This window comes from Anthonomus grandis, chromosome 2 (genome assembly GCF_022605725.1).
Source record: "Anthonomus grandis grandis chromosome 2, icAntGran1.3, whole genome shotgun sequence".
NCBI lineage: Eukaryota > Metazoa > Arthropoda > Insecta > Coleoptera > Curculionidae > Anthonomus > Anthonomus grandis.
The window spans coordinates 21,971,413-21,988,848 of NC_065547.1; the positions used below are offsets into that span (position 1 = coordinate 21,971,413).

The 17,436-nt window shown below is 29.6% G+C and overlaps 1 protein-coding gene and 1 long non-coding RNA gene across 2 annotated transcripts in view; one reads left to right on the forward strand and one right to left on the reverse strand.

Moving 5' to 3' along the window:
- Positions 1–4,083: 4,083 nt before the first annotated feature.
- LOC126733644 (cyclin-T) overlaps positions 4,084–17,436 on the forward strand; it is a 64,478-nt gene continuing 51,125 nt past the window's right edge. Inside the window, exons 1-2 of the mRNA XM_050437040.1 lie at positions 4,084–4,827; positions 17,049–17,261. Coding sequence (XP_050292997.1) covers positions 4,670–4,827; positions 17,049–17,261 — 371 coding nt within the window. The 5' untranslated portion in view covers positions 4,084–4,669. The remainder of the gene's footprint in view (positions 4,828–17,048; positions 17,262–17,436) is intronic.
- Positions 8,732–9,372, reverse strand: LOC126733646 (uncharacterized). The gene is made up of 2 exons (XR_007659802.1): positions 9,010–9,372; positions 8,732–8,826 (listed from the first exon to the last, which is right to left on the reverse strand). It is a non-coding gene; the product is annotated as an uncharacterized LOC126733646 (long non-coding RNA).

The following is a 17,436-nucleotide window of genomic DNA, read 5'->3' on the forward strand; positions in this document are numbered from 1 at the left end:
TTTTAAACTTAGGGTGCCTTTCAGATTAAATAGACAATCAGAAATATTTTCAGTCCCATTCCACCATACCAATTATGCTATTAATGAGCCAATTACACGAATGGCTCGAAGTGCTAATGGTCTGTCAGGCAGATAAGCTTTTTTTACTCTAGGATTACATCTTTTAAGGGGCAGTTAAAGAATATTATTTCATAGGGGATTTAATTAATTTACTCATCTACACCTTTCATTGATTTATAGATAGGTTTGTATCTGAATATATATGTTTGTATGGGTATGCTATGTAACACTTTTGTAAATGGATTCCGTAAATAATATTTTTATATTCTTCATCTTCATCAATGGCAAAAGATTCAGTTATAATATGCGCTTTGTACTATTTAACATTTCATAAATAATTTTACAATTTCGATTTTTTTGCAGGTTTATCTCCAATGTTTTAATGTCCCCAATAGTAAACTCAACTTTTTTGTAGTACTATAAAAAACCATAGTTTTTAATATATTCTAACTCTAAGGTGACAGAAATACGGAAAAGCCGACCGAAATGACAACCTAACCTGCACGTGGTGCACTCTGCGAGATAACCCACGAGACTCAGTCAAGTGATTGTCCTTCAGAATAAGCAGGCCCCTCTCAACAGCCAACATCTTCTTGGGTAAATGAGCTGTAGAGAAATAGGGAAAATGACAATTCCTTGTCCTCGGATGAAGAAATCGGTCCCAAAAGTCGATGAACCAAATAACGCCAACGGCATGGAGATACACAAAAGCAACGGGAAACCAGTACCACTACATTAGACCGGTCTATAGTCCCGGGCCGATCTTAAATGATCAAGAGGTGCGGAAGAATCCTCCGGTTTCAGCTAAATAAGATTGATAAAATAACCACCTGGATTGTTAGAACATAAAATGCAGCAGGAAAACTACACAACTTAACCCAAGAAATGAAAATGCTGGAGATCAATATTTTGGAAGTGAGTGAAGTCCGATGGCCTGGTAATGGCTATTTGAGTCAGAAAAGAAGGTATTTTACTTCTCAGGAAACGATAATGACAAACCAAATCAGCGACATGAAGTCGGAATACCCCTATAGATAAAGAACTTAAGAACTCAGTAAGAAAGTTTATTCCTATCTCTGAAAGACTTTTAGTACTTCAGCTGCGTGGAAAACTCAATATTAACTTAATTCATGCTTATACCTCAACCCCACACTGTCTACATCAATTACCACACCTTCGCCTCTATACTTAGAAGTATAGAGGCGATCAGATAGATTATATCATGATTAATTATAGGTTCAAGACCCTGATAACCAGTATTACTACATCCCCAGGTGCTGATATCCAATCAGATCACAGCTTCGTTAGGGCTAACATCCCTAAAAAAAAGGATTTGACATAAAACCAATAAAAAATGCGGAAAATGAACGCTCGAATACTTAAATAATAAACACGACACCATAAATTCAGTCAGTGATGTTGAAGGATGTTGGTGAGCATAACATAAAAAAACTTTTGAAATCTCAGAGTTTTTCCAAAAGGAAAAACACACTTTAAACTACCCGAAAAATATTAGAGCTAATGGACAAACAAAGACTATGTAAAATGCATAACAATAACAAGTATAGAGACCTACAAAGAAGAACCAGAAATGAGATTAGACGAGCAAAGGAAAAATGGCTTGCTGGATGAAGTAAAGAAGCTGAATATCTCAGTCGTCTTAATGATATTTTCAACATACGCAAAAAAAATGAAAGAAATAGCTGAAAACTATCACAAGAAACAGATAATTAGAGACGAAAATAATGAAATGGTAGTGGATACATACAGAATATCGGAAATCTGGAATAAAAATGCAATTAAGCTTTTTAATGAAAACTGTCCAAACAACTTCATGATTTATTAGAAGAGCTGACAGGATCAAGTATATAAATAAGAGAAACCATCAGAACGCGGAGAAGCTTATGACGAATATCAAAACCCCAGGTCCTTAATATGTTTTCGGGCACCTTCTAATTTATAACCTTCTAATTTATACTAATGAACATAAACATAACGACCAAACAGTTCCATATAAAAAAGGGTGTAAGATAAGGCTGCGTTTGATTAACGATGATATTTAATATCTACTCGAAGTGTTTTCTGAGTCGGTTTTAGATAAAACCCTACGTGTATAGCGGGATACATATTGACAATATCAGATACGCAGATGATATTGTTATAATTGCAGATAATGCAAACGATTGCACTTTGAAATAAAAATGAGTAATACATTTTTGCTAAGATTATAATAAAACGCAAAAGTTTTGGAAACATAAATTTTTTGAAATGCTATAATATACCGGGTATCCAGGAGCTCTACCAACAAACTTTACAGGGTCATTCTCCAATAAAAAGAAAAAAAATGTATATAAATGTATATAAAAAAATTTAATTTTAACCAGTGACGTCTGTATTTTATAATAAATAATATTTAATTAAAAAACAGTACGCCACTACATTTTACTGAAATAATATTTATTTTTTAAATCCCTCATCAAAAACAGCAATGTTAAGTATTGAATCAGGTGGCCGTTGTTTAGAACACTAAATATATATATTTTGTTTTGTTTTGTTATTGCTGCTATTGTTATTGTATTTTTTTTAATAAAATAACGATTTTCTATTTAGCTTTAAGTTTATAATAAATTAAATTATTTAAACATTAGAATTTAGTCCCCAGAACTTTTTAATCTATTGGGAATTTACACATAAAAATTGCATGATTTTCCAAGAAGAAAGTTAATCAATTTTAAAATAATTAACTTAAGAAAAATAATTTTAGTAATTGTTGAGTAAATATTATCAATTTGACCATCCCAAAAATGGTTTTTATTAATGTATGCAAAAACAGTGCATGAGATAAAAAAAAAACAAAAAAAGAATACAAATTTGGTAATTATTACTTTACTATTTGCAAATTTACTAACTGTTAAAACTAAACGAGTATTTAAAAAATTAAATTTATTTTAGAAAAATGTAGTGGCATTGGTTTTTTATTAAATAGTATTTACCATTAACTCCTTACGGACTGCACTAGTCAAAATTGTTAATATTCCTGTTGATACATAAAACATATCTGCACATTTAAAAAAATATATATATACATTGGTAGTTAAGTTATTAAAAAAAATCTCTAATTTTCTGATAGATTCACTCTGTAAAGGTTGCGGGTAGAGTTCCTGGACAATCAATATATATAATTAAGGCCCTCCCGGATTTTGCTTCTCAGTCCTCCCTTATCTTGCAATTTTGGCACCAATTTTGAAGTTAGAATTGTTTTTTTTATATAGGCAAGTATTTTGAATTTGAATTTATACCTTACCATATCTAAATCTCAGGGAACTTCTAGGTTATTCAGGAGATATTTCTCTATACCTTGCTACTGAAAATGGCTTGTAGGAAATAATGTTTTAAATCAAATCCTAACTTTCTTACACTATTGGGTGTAGGTATACAAAAAAATAAAAATGTTTGCATACATTTTATGTTCTACACCGCTATATAAAGAGATATTTTTAAAATGTTTATATTTAAGCCTGATACTTCATCCACCGTGAAGCCAACCTAACTATTTTTGCTATAAAGACATGAAAACCTAAAATAAACAATAAATATGCAAAGCGTTTGACGAACGGTACAAAAAATAACATTCTCATTCCACCGTAATCACATTGGTAGTAGGTATAAGAAATTATAGGTTCCCTTTTTCGAAAATTCGACCCACAGCATCATTTAAAAGTATTTAAAACGCAGACAGTCAACAAAACCATGTCCGGGTGAAAGGTGAAGGGCTTTACGAAAGTCATAAATAATTTCGATTTGCCTGTCTCCTAATTCGACGTCTCAGTACAACGGTGTAAAATGTTAACCATGGCAACAACGTGTGAAATGTTAGGTTATGATACTTGACCAATTAAAAGGATTTATTCAAATAGCGCGCCGAAATTGACCAATTGACAACGGCCGGCTTGGGTCTCATCGATTTCCGGTTGCTGTCTTTACCGTCAAACGCCCTGTCACTTTCATTGTAAATTTAGGTATGCAGTTAGTCAGATGAGTGTTTATTTTGATAAACTTTATGGCTTTTTTACCTAATTTTGTTATAATTTATCTATTAAAATTCGTGTTGTGAATTATTAAGTGTATTGACAATAGATTATTGCATGTTTCTGATTTTTAATGTGCCGAAAGTCAGTGATTTGATTTGAGTCGTCGGTCGGCCATCGAGCAGTGAATAACATCTTTCCAGGGCTGCTGTGTATGTATTTTCCAATTTTACGAATATTTTACCTTCAAAACTTGTTAAAATCGTTGAGAAACTTAACGGAACACTTACTAAACAGGTACACATTAGTTATATGCATTTAACCGTTAAAATACTCACAAAACTCGCGAACGTCGTAACCGTGGTTCACTTCGTGGAAAACCCCATAAAGGAGTGACGCAAACAATCTTTTTCTGTGTAATTGAAATTTTACCATAATCTCTTAATAAAGTAACGCGATAATTTCATAGTTATAAACGTTTTTCTTAATGCCTTTTTCGTCTCGATGAGTCGTATTTTCCATAAATCAACAACACCTAACGCCATCTGCCTTGCTCCTCTTTCGTGTGGTGTAACGTGTAAATGGCTAATCCGAGTAATAACAACGACAAATGGTATTTTACCAAAGAACAGTTGGAAAATACCCCATCCCGAAAATGCGGATTTGATGCCTATAAGGAACTACAGTACCGACAACAAGCAGCTAATTTCATACAGGACATGGGACAAAGATTACAAGTGTATCCTTTTCATGCCAAAATAGAGATTTAAAATATCCTAGGTATATGGGGGATACCACCAATTTTATACCCTCTTGCAGCATAATAGGTAAATGTATAGTCTACAAACCAATTTTTTTCTTCTAGGGATTATATTGTTGTGTAATAATTGATTTCTAATTATAACCTTGACCCACATTTATAAAATAATGGGGACAAGATGCACCACTTAGGTCTTATTATTTTCTTTCAGGTTTTGGAGGCGCAGGTTTATGTTGTTATTTCTATGTTTGTTATTGTTTGTTTCCTTATTGTATTAAGTTAAAAGAAAATAAATAGATTTTTAATTATCAATTTCTCTTTTGATCTTTACATTTCATTTATTTTTATATCATATACACATAAAGGCCGAAGACAGGCGTTAAACAATAAAAGTAAAGTGCATACATGATAAATTTTGCACTTAACATTCTCTTTGTAGTCTACTATAGACTGTTGGAACCTGTGGTGTGACACTCAAATCACAAAACAGTTTTACCATTCGCCAATACTTTTTATTTTATTCGAGACACCATGTTTCTCAAATGATGTTAGCATCTTGGGGAGAATATTAAAAGTGATAAAATGTGTAGTGAGCAAAAATTGTTTAATAACATTAAGATTTCAGCTTATTAATAATTCCTCATCAGTGCTAAAGTCAGCTATGTACAGGAGACCAAATTGAGAGATTAGAGTGCTCGTACATGTAAAAATAAAAGTATTAAAATTTGTATGCCTTTTAAAAAGGCATATACAATATAAACAGGATCTGATAGTGTATCTCTTTTGTAGTCCTGCTGTGTTAAATGTCCTTGTGACACTTATTTTTAACACCATGCTCTTTATCCCATTTTTTGTTTTGGTCTTCTTTGCATAACTAATAGTAATGATGAGTATGAGCTGAAAATGCTTTCCTAAACGATGTTAAAAATGTGGTTCTCGGAAAAACTCACTGATTTCTCTGAAAATGTCAATGCAACACAACCACTTCTGTAGCTGTATTCTAGACAGGTTAATAAATGTTTCTTATGGTATAGTTCTCTGTACCAATAATCTATTTTGCAGTGTCTTTTGTCATCAAAGGTGCCACTGGAGGAGACTTTGTAGCATCTTTAACAAATATATGGCAAAATAGAATGTTGGTGGCGGCAAATATACTCAAATACAGTAAATTGTGTTGAACAATGTTGCTACTGTAGTCATTTGGCAGCTGTATATTTTTATTGATTTAAGAGGTTGGGCTTAAGTGTAAAATAACTAGTAAATAGTTTTAATAATATACTAGTTGCAATGGTCCTTTAATATTAAATAAACATGTCTAATGGCAAATTAGTATTTTTTAAGAGCATAGGGCAGAAAAACCTTTTTCACTAGGGAGCAATAAGGTTATAAAATTCAAATCAATATATATATATATATATACAGATGACAAGCTGAAGATCTAAATAAGTATAATTTAAAATAAAGATTACATTACAGGCCCTAATTTATAAGTTATTGGGGTAACACAAAATTTTTTGTCAAATTACAATTGGCCAGAATACTAAGTATTTCAAATATATACAATAACATATATTGGCTTTGTAATAACATGTATTTGCATCCAAAAATAAATATTTTTATATCATATGAGTAATATATTTAATTTATTGACCTAAATGTTTTAAGTTTGGTAATGTTGAGAATTGGTCTGTTGGTAAAGAAAATCTGTTTTTTTAACCTTCTCTTTATGTCATAAAGAGAAAAGAAGGGAGTTCAATATGGATTAAAACAAGGTTAGTTGTGGCCATCATTAACCACTGGTGCACTTAAGCCATTTTTTTGTAGTTGGATTATACCCTCTAATTAACGTTTCACCAGTATAAGTTATACTTCCCTGATATTCTTCCTGGTTTTGCTTTCTTTAATATGTGCTATATTCAGCCATTATCCATTGCTTTATCAAGAGAGATAATGTTTGGTAATCCAAGTGCAATCCAATGATAGATTCTCTAACTTGTTTACCTAATGCATCATCTTCTGGGATTATTATCATTCATTTGAGTTTTAAGTCTGTTGGTATTTTTATGCTTTTTCTTGATAGTTTAATGGTAATAGTATATGGTAAATATGTAGTGTGTTGTTGCAATGGACCTTTTATTTAACCGGATCCACATATTACATCAACTCATCTTTTTTTTAACCAGTTGATTTTCAAGATTACTTAAACCTATTTGTCATCTTAGCTATAAACATATTTTTCTTTTGCAACAAATACATTGGGCCACAAAATTATTTCACTTTTCTAAGGCTGCTACATTTTACAATATATTAGCAAAAACTCTGATTTTAAACTTATTTTTTGCTGCTGTAGAGCAAACCCTTCTATTAAATCAGGTTTAAGTAAAATATTTCAGTGTTTTAAAAAAAAAAGGAATTCATGTCTTTCGTGTTCATGTTATGAAAAGGAAAACAGGCATGAAATTCCTCATCTGTATGTCTGATATGTCGACAAAACAACATAGAGATTAGAGAATGTATGCAAAACTTTCAATACTTAACTAAGTTTGGTGGTGATAGTTTTTTATATATACGCTTTTAACCTTATGAGCCTTAGAAAAGTCCACTCTACTAAAGTAAATTGTTTATAATTGTAACTAATAATTGACACCGCCCCCTTACTATATAATTTCATATAAATTACTTAAAAATAAATTAATTATTCAATTAGGAATATCTAAGAAGGAATTCAAGCTTTAAATGAGATATAAAGAATTGTCATCTGCAAGGGGAAAATATTAAGTTTTAAGTGAAATATAATTGATGATTCTATTTCAATTTACTTTAAAAAATCAAAATTCTTAGTTAAAAAAAAATTAATCATATTTTTGCTTTTAAATCATCTGTCAAGTCAGTATAGTCATGGAACTTTTATGATTTTCTTTTGGAAAAATATCAGGAAAAAATTGCCAAAAAGGGATAATTCACTTCTTTCCTGTATGTGGAAGGTGCCTAATATTTTGCAATTTTTATTACATGATTAATACTACTTTGCTTCTAAATTGGTTTGCAAAAATAAAAATTAGTTTGAAAATTGCCACATAATGGGGGGTCATGGTGTCATTTAATTTTAAATAATTTAATTTTTTGGTTTGATTTTTAAATTGTATCCCTTCTGAAAAAGGAGGAGAAGCATTTATTTTTAAACAGAAGAATCTCTGATTTTTTTAGCACGTCAGGTTTTAGTCTTATAAGCATTTCCTTAAACTAACATTTGACGCTTCAGAGTTTCTTTTTTTTAAGATCGTGCTTCTCAGCCTTTGCTATTTGAACAAGTTAAAATCATTACACTCAAAATATTTCTAGACTTATTCAAAGTTCAGTCAGTACATATTTAGGAAGTGCCCATATCATCTTTACAAATTTTAAAGTGAATATAAAATAAGAGGCAAAGATATAAAATTTAAATACATAAAATCGAAAAAGTTCAGTGTTAATCGAAAATCATTAAATTACTTCCTACCAGAATTTAGATTATATACCATTAGTAAAGTAAACGTGCTGTGCAATATGACAGTCAATAAAGATGAGTTTTTAATTAGGTCATTTAGTGAAGTATTATAGAAAAGGTGATGTCACGGTCGTATTTATTTTTCTTATTACAGGGTTAAACATCAGTTTTTCTTTTGGATCAAAATATTTAATCAAAGCAATAGCCTACTTAAATAGCAAAACGGTATAAATAGATCTCCTTGTAAAATAATGTATAGGAGTGTAAAATTCCAGGAGTGATATGCTATGCAAGTGAATATTTCCTTATCAAGACAGTAACTATATAAAATATCGAAGAAAACTGGTTTTAGGGGCACTCAAAACTCAAGTATATGTAAACTTAAATAAAACACACTTAATGAAAATATCATTTATTACTAAAATATATTTGGAAATATAAAATTCTACCTAAATAACGTTCCAATCCTCGATTTCTGCCAACTCGGTCACCTGAAAATAAAAAATAAAATGATTATTCTGTGAAAGGTACAATGGCGCAGTAAAATATCAAGTTTACTAATGATAAATAGCTCGGTCCCCCTCTCTTCTCCTTAGCAGGACTGGGTCGCAACAAAATGAAAACATCGCGAAGCAGAAGTCGAGAAGCAACTAAAAAAAACGAGTAAAACTTACCCGTCCTGCCACACCAACATTCTGCAATCTAGAGTGGGATAGATATAGACGGATGAGTGTGCGCAAATCCCTCTACCTTGGCTTAAAATATCGAACTGCCGACATGTTTTTTGCATGCCTGGCGATGCAATAAAATAAAGATTAGAATTTGCTGGATTACCATAAAATTTGACGTCGTTGATTAAATCATAATGTAGCAGAGTTAGATATTTTTTTCCGATAAGTTTTCTAAATTCGTAATACCTATTTACGTAATATAATAACATTGTTTATCAAGTTCCTTTAATAGAACCTATAATTTTTTTTTATGTTATAGGGTTTTTTATCCGTACATTTTCGTATTTTCTTTTTAAATAGATTATATTTCCATGTAAATAGTACCAAGACAAGATTATATAATAGAAAATCATAATTCGAAAATAACAACTGTCAATTTATTCGTTATTTGCCTTACCACACTTTTAAAAATAAAACCATTGCAAGCGTCTATTTGTCCCATTCTAAATAAATCTGATATTCTTATTAATTTAATATTGGTATTATAGAACAAATACTGAAAATGTTAGAACTCTGAATATAAATATTTTTTTTTACTTATTTCCAACCACAAATTCCTAAGTGTTATTTATTTATCCTCTCTTAAAACAAAATAAAAAAGTGCTACTGCTGATAAAAAATAATGTCTAATATCCACATAAAAATTAAACCTAGACAAATTAAAAAAAGTTAAAAGAAACTATACATCTAAATAACATTTTAACACTTAACAGCTTTGCAGATTAGGTATTTGTTTTAAAGGCATCCTTTATTTATTTTACAGAAGAATTTAAAATGTCTATATCACAGTTAATTATTACATGTTTACATTCATGTATCTTATTTATAGGTGAACGATTAGTCTTATTAAGTATAGAACACTATTGTTATTTCTTATTAGATATATTTTTGGAACAAGAAATTTAGAATTCATGATACGAAATTATCTTTATATTTAATGTGATTTAACAACATAATAGATAAAAAGGGCAGAATGCAAATTTCTCGTATTGTCCAGTCGCTGAATCTTATTAAGCATTATAGGAAATCATATATAGATATATACCAAACTTTCTGACATAAAGGAACCTTAAGAATCGTTTTAAGCGTTTTTAATCAGGTCAACATTAAATTCGGCTTGTAGTGCCCATTAATAGTGCATTGTATAATAATATTATGGTTTCAGTTCGTAAAAAAAAGTTGAATAACAAAATAAGAAGCCAATAATTCTGTATGCCTTTCCAACAATGATCCGATCATGTTCATTAAATTTTAAATTTGGTTGAAACAGTGCTCCAAGATCTTTGCAAGTGTCTTCCAATTACAGAGTTAGAAATTTTGAATTGGTTCTCAATGTCTTTTTTGAGGGATAGTTAAAATATGACACTTAGAAGTGTCAAGAAACTGAACCAAATATGATCATCAAGTTTATCAAAAGCTTTGGTGCAGTTCTACTTTTCTTAACTCAATTTCGAAATACTTTTGTAATGTCGGATACCACAAGAGATACTATAAAAAATTAAGCGTGCTAAATAAAATAATGCCAAAGTTTGGGTATTTGCTGATGCCGGAGAATCTTTTTATTTTTTTTAAGGATTTTTAGAAAGTGAAAATTTTAAAAATCTAGTGTTTGCTGGTCCATCATCAATCTTTTTTTCCTATGAGCACTATATTGTATAGCAAATTAAATTCCCAATGTTAATTTTTGCATTTTTTTATAACTTTTTTGTTAATTAATAAGGAAAAGACATTGCGGGATTTCAATGTAATGATTCCATACTTAGTTTAATCTAACATATATATTATTAAAAATGTTTCAAGAATATATTATGTTAAAAATTAGAGGATATGTACGGTTGTCTAAAAAAACTATAAGACCATTCATATAAAACTTCATAAATTTTAAAATTAAGAAAGATTGCGTTTCTTTTCTTTCAATTAAAAAAAAAAATCTCCGGTTTTAATTTTTGTGTACTTTATGATTTAGTATTCAATTTTGAAAATTTAACTTTTAATTTTAATTTAACGAACTTTTTTCGGTTGTCATTATGTCATTAACTATACAGGGTGTCTCACGATGAATAGACGCGATCGATATCTAAGAAACTAATTTTTCAAAAATTTTGAAAATTTGGCAACAGGGCACAGTCGATGGGGGCCACACAACTAAAATATTTTGACAGTTGTGACGTTTCCGGTTATACCGGAAGTAGGTGTCAACTTCGTTATTTTTAATGGAACACCCTGTATATTTTTACATTTTTGGCTTCCACGTGAAATTCTAGGTATATTTTGTGTCTAATATCCTATACCTAAGTGTAACCGTTTCTGATATATTTTTAATTTCATGTGAAAAACTATGTTTATAGGCCCTAACATAATTACCGATTACTCCCTTTTAGTAGCCTTTATTTATTGGTTAGTTTTGATTTTATTTGAGAGGAAGGACCACTTTAAAAGACTATTTTAATATTTAACTAAAAAAACGATACAGGGGGTCAAAAACTAGTATTAAAAATTAAAATGAAAAAATCATTAAAAGTCATTTTTTTTAAATGGAAACCCCTTATTTTTATAATTTTGTCATAAAGATAATTAAAAATAAGGTTAACTTTGTATAAGGTTATCTAGTCCAAAAATTGATAGTTTTTGAAGTATTGGCAGTTTAAATTTGGCCTAATATTAAAAGCCGTATAGTAAACACGGCTCAAGGATTGTTGATTAGTTGATCATGACGGTTGTCATAGTAACTGCTGGAAGCGGCAGTAAGACAATGGATTATATGCATTAAATTTATAAGTGACTTGCTATTTAAGTTTTCTTCGTAAAAGTGTTATTAAATGTATAATTTAATTAAAAAGTGTACATTTCTGTTATAATCCATTATCTTACTGTTGCTTGTAGCGGTTGCTATGACAACCATCATGGTCAACTAATCAATCCTTGAGCCGTGTACAACTATACGGCTTTTAACATTGGGCCAAATTTAAACTGTCAATATTTCGGAAATTATCAATTTTTGGACTAGATACAGTGGTCCTTCCTTTAAAATAAAACTGAAACTAACCAATAAATAAAGGCTACTAAAAGGGAGTAATCGGTAATTATGTTAGGGCTTATAAACAAAGTTTTTCACATGAAATTAAAAATATCTCAAAAACGGTTACACTTAGGTTATAGGACAATATACACAAAATATACCTAGAATTTCACGTGGAAGCCAAAAATGTAAAAATATACAGGGTGTTCTATTAAAAATAACGAAGTTGACACCTACTTGCGGTATAACCGGAAACGTCACAACTGTCAAAATATTTTAGTTGTGTGGCCCCCATCGACTGTGCCCTGTTGCCAAATTTTCAAAATTTTTAAAAAATTAGTTTCTGAGATATCGATCGCGTCTATTCGTCGTGAGACACCCTGTATATCTGTATTTATTAAACCTACGTTACCGTTCAAAGTTTGAATTCATTGCGATAGAACCTTTTCATTGAATAGTTAAATATAATCATTAAATTAGTTAGTACGAAATACTATTTTTATAGGTAATTGAGGTGTTTTAAAAAAAATCTAGCTTCTAGTAAAATAAAGTTCCTGAAACATTTGACTTTGGTCAATGGTGGAAAGTACTTTTTTTTTTCAAAACCCATTAAAAAAATAGTTCTACTCCGTAAAAAGAAAATCTTAAAATTAAAAAAAAAATTAATGCATAAAAAGATTCTTTTTATGCATTAAAAACTTGAGATATATATTTAATATTGCATTACTTGAGAATTTGTCGAATGAAAGCAAAATCAAAATTAAGGCTTTAAATGATGCTTAAAAAACGAATGCATTCAAAAAGTTGACAAATGTAACTCAATAATCTTTTTCAAGATCGGTTTTCCCTCGCGCAAACTTTTTGAAGCAGAATTTTCATACTCTTTATATTAATAGTGATGATAATGAGCCTTCCTCCAACATTGGTAACAATTCTTTCGCTGATATTAATTTTAATGTTTAATTCAATTGCCTAATAAACTTGCCGCAGGAGAGTATCCCTAATTATTTTTTTTTTTAATGCCTGTATCCTATTATACTGCCCCTATTCATACTATTTAATAGCTCTCTACACACTTCTAGTTTTTCATCACAATGGAAACAAGGTATTTTCAAAGTTCTCATATTTAAAAAACAGGGCAAAATTGAAAATTACAGAGGTATATGCCCTCAAATCAGATATTCGTAAGTTATTTGAGTGGTTGCAAAACTGTTCGCAGCTTCAGACTTTATATGAAATTTTATAAACCGTGGGAAGTGTGTAAAGTGGGTACTTTTCACACGGTAGTAGAAAAAAATGTTCTAACAGAAATATAAACACCTATGATGCTAGGTGTATATATATTATATTACATGCTAATATGTTATATAAGCATCATAAATATAATTGTGTAATATATCACCGTGAAACAAACAACTTTAACATTTGGTTAAAACTTTGACGGCTGCATCCTCTAAACTTGACTAGACATAAACAGAATCTTTATTAAATAGTGCGTTGCGTCGGGGTAGTGGAAAAGAAAATACATAGAGGTTGGGCTGTTACGTTTAGTTAAAAATGTAAAACATTTCACATAGGTTTATATAATCTTAAAAATATATACAGCTATTTACAGATAGCTATGGAAAAAATGTGAAATATTTGTAAATTATGTCGTATTTTTATTTAAACATAAAAAAATAAAAATAACCCAACCTTTTAATATGAAAGCTACTAACAGTTAGTTAGTATTTATCCCCAAATTATTTTTAATTTCCCATAGGTTGTTGGCAAGTTATCATTTTTTTAAATTGGTTAATAACAATCCTTTTTTTATTTCAAATTGCATTTACCAGTAATAATTTACATAGTGCATAGCACATAAAATAAAATGTCGTCATCAATGTATTTCATATGTTAGACTTCATATGTTCTACACATCAACCTAACTATGTAGTATCAGTAATTTTTAACTCGGTAGGTACAAATTATGGTTCTTGGTTAATGAAATGTTTTCTAATAAATACCCTACATACTTTAACTGAAATCGTATTCTGTATGTGCAGTGGATATAATGATTCACTTAAGATGAATGCTATAAAAGGATCCTATTTAATTTAGTTATTTTCTTTATTTTTTTGGCGCATTTTAATAAAGGTTACATCAAAACATTTGGAAAAAGCCGTTGCGGGAACATTCGGAAAAAATATATGCCTAAAAAATGATATATATCATATATGTATGCTTAAGATAAAAAATATATTGAAAAAATCTTAATACTATCCAAGTCTACACAAAAATCAAAATGTTATGAAATCTCATGTAAAAATTTTATTGATTTTGGTTTCATATTAAATACATATATGTATGGTATGATGAGTCCCTTTATCAAAAAATTCCTTACAATTATCCTGTAAATGCAACCGTTTTGGAGTTATTGAATAGTTTTTAAGTAATAATTTAGAAAGTCAAGAATAGTTTTAACATATGTAGGTTTAGTACATAGAAAATATATATTTAATGACAATCAAAAAAACTAAATTTTGAAAAGTTCGTTTAATTTTTAAAATTGAGTAGTAAATCACAAAATACACAAAAATTAAAGCCAGTGAGAGATTTTTTCTTAAAATTGAAATACAAGAAACGCAGTCTTCTATTATTTTAAAATTTATATAATTTTATACGAACGGTTTTATAGTTTTTTTAGACAACCGTACATTCCCTCTAATTTTAACATAATATATTCTTGAAATATTTAAAAAATATATATATGGTAGATTTGGCTAAACTAAGCATGGAATAATTAGATGGAAATCCTGCAACCTCTTTTTATTTGAATTTAACTTGTTATACCCTATTATAGTGCTTATAAGAAAAAGGATTGATGATGGACATAGTGAAAACACTAGATTTTTACAATTTTCACTTTCTAAAAATTTTTCTAAAAATCTAAAAAAATAAAAAGATTCTCCGGCATCAACAATTATTAACGAAACTTTGCCACTATTTTAATTAGCAAACTTAATTTTTTATAGTATCTGTTGTGGTATCGGACATCACAAAAGTGTTTCGACACAGGGATATCCTATTGTATTTAATTTGTACAGTTAGATTCTTAGGTCAGTATTTTTCCAATATTGAATATCCTAAATTAAAATTCCTAGAATGCCTTTTACTTAGAACATAAAAGAAAATTAGTTATTAAAGTTAGGAGGAATTATAAGATTTATTATATAATATAATAAACATTTTGAATGTCCCAGAGCATTAAAAACTAAAACAAAAAAAACTACAGTTAAATAAGTAAACTACGGTTTACAATATACCAGCATACATTTAGAGGGTGTGCAAAGCCTATTTCTGTGCCTCTCAATAATTTTTAATTTGTTTCTTAAACGAAGTAGGTTTCCATATAACTTAAAGCATAACATCTATATTTAAATCTGGTATTTCTAGTAATGTTGAGAACTATATCTGTTATCAATTCTGTTGCTAAAATATTCAAAAACATTATTGTGGAGATAGGTTTCATTCAGAATAACAGGGTTCACTGTGTCAAATTTGTGTTTTGCAGCAGAGGCCATAAATAATAAAACTTAACTGGATGTCATTTTTACCGACTGCATCATAGTGATGGAAAACTAGAAAAACTGCACCAAAGCTTTTGATAAAGTTGATCACTTTATACTCATTAAAAAACTAATCATATTTGATTTTGGTTCAGGAGCATGTATATTTCTGGGGTCATACCTTTCTGATAGGTTAAATCAATTTAAAGTGGAGAATAGCTTATCTAGGCCAGCCATTTATATCAGCATCATGGGTACCACAAGGTAGCAACTTGGACCTTCTTTTGTTTGCTATATTTATTAACGATTTGCCTCACTGTGTGAAATTTTCAACAAGCCTGCTATTTGCAGATGATTTAATTTTTTTCGAGAAATGTCAATTTTCGGGATTTTGAAATGGTGCAATGTAATTTCAACTCAGTAAGCCACTGGTTCAATGATAACAAAATCTTTCTAAACACTTTTGAGTGTCATGTTTTAGTTATGAGTTCCTTTGTCAACAAATTCCTTACAATTATCTTGTAAATCCAACCGTTTTGGAGTTGTGGAAAACAATTTAACAACTTCACAACGGATGGATTGAAAAAATATTTACGAAAATATATGAGGTTTGAAAAGTTATATAACGATTTTATTGATTTAATTTTCATATTAAAGCTGAGTTTCTTTAGTAAAAAGGTAGGCAAAAATTATTTCAGGTACCTGCTATAAGACCTTCATGAACACAAAAGTTCTAAATGTTTAAATATAAATTAGATTTTTACTTTAATATTCGAATTTCATGTCATTGTAGCATCTGCAAAGAAAAAGTTAGTCACCAAAAAAACGAAACGTCTTCAATCACTATCGTATCTGGCGGAATAAGTGCGCATTTATTTTGCTCTACTGCTTTTAATCATGAATTTCTCCGGAAATATTACGATTAAAAAAAAATTAAACTGCAGTTTAATAAGCATCAAATTAAGCATTGTTACAATTTAACCGACCTTTTCCCTTGGGACTCCTGTTATTTCCTTGAACATAATAAAGTAATTTAAAAATATACCTATGTATTGTAATATACCTAATATGACCTTAAAAAATGGAAAATAGACAAATATAAGACGTGTCTGGCGTTTATAATTTTATTAAACAATCTCTATCTGCGCCTCCTCCAAAGGTTGTCAATTAAAAAGTAAACAAAATATAATATCGGTCTATATATTTAGTAATTAAACAGGTACATTTTTATTGTGGATATTTTATTTATCAATTAAGCTTACGTTTATGTCTAAATTATATGTATTACTTTCATTAGTATACCTCAAAAAAAGGATTATATATTTATTTCTAGAATTTAAATATTTGGTAAGGCTTAGAATTTAATCTATGCCTAAAAAATTATTTGCAAGTTATTTCCTTAACAATTAGCTTAGGTCGCAATTATGTATAAACACGGCAATAGTTTACATGCACCGATTCTACGTGTTTCACTCATTCACCAACTTCCCTTGGCACCAAATGGCCGCAGCGGCACTTTTTTTGGCTGCCAAAGTCGAGGAACAACCCAGGAAACTAGAATACGTCATTAAAGTGGCTCATATTTGCAAAAATCCTAAGGATAGAAGTTTTGATGTCAACTCAGAGAGGTAAGTCAGATAACCGATTATTACACTTATAGACCAATTTAAACTTGTGTTGTTGAAACAATTTAAACAATTGTTATTTTTGATGAAAACATTTATTTAAATCGAAGTACGTAAAGAAGAAAGCTGTAAAAATATTTTGAACGCTGACACAATTACTTTTCCGAATATGTGAAAC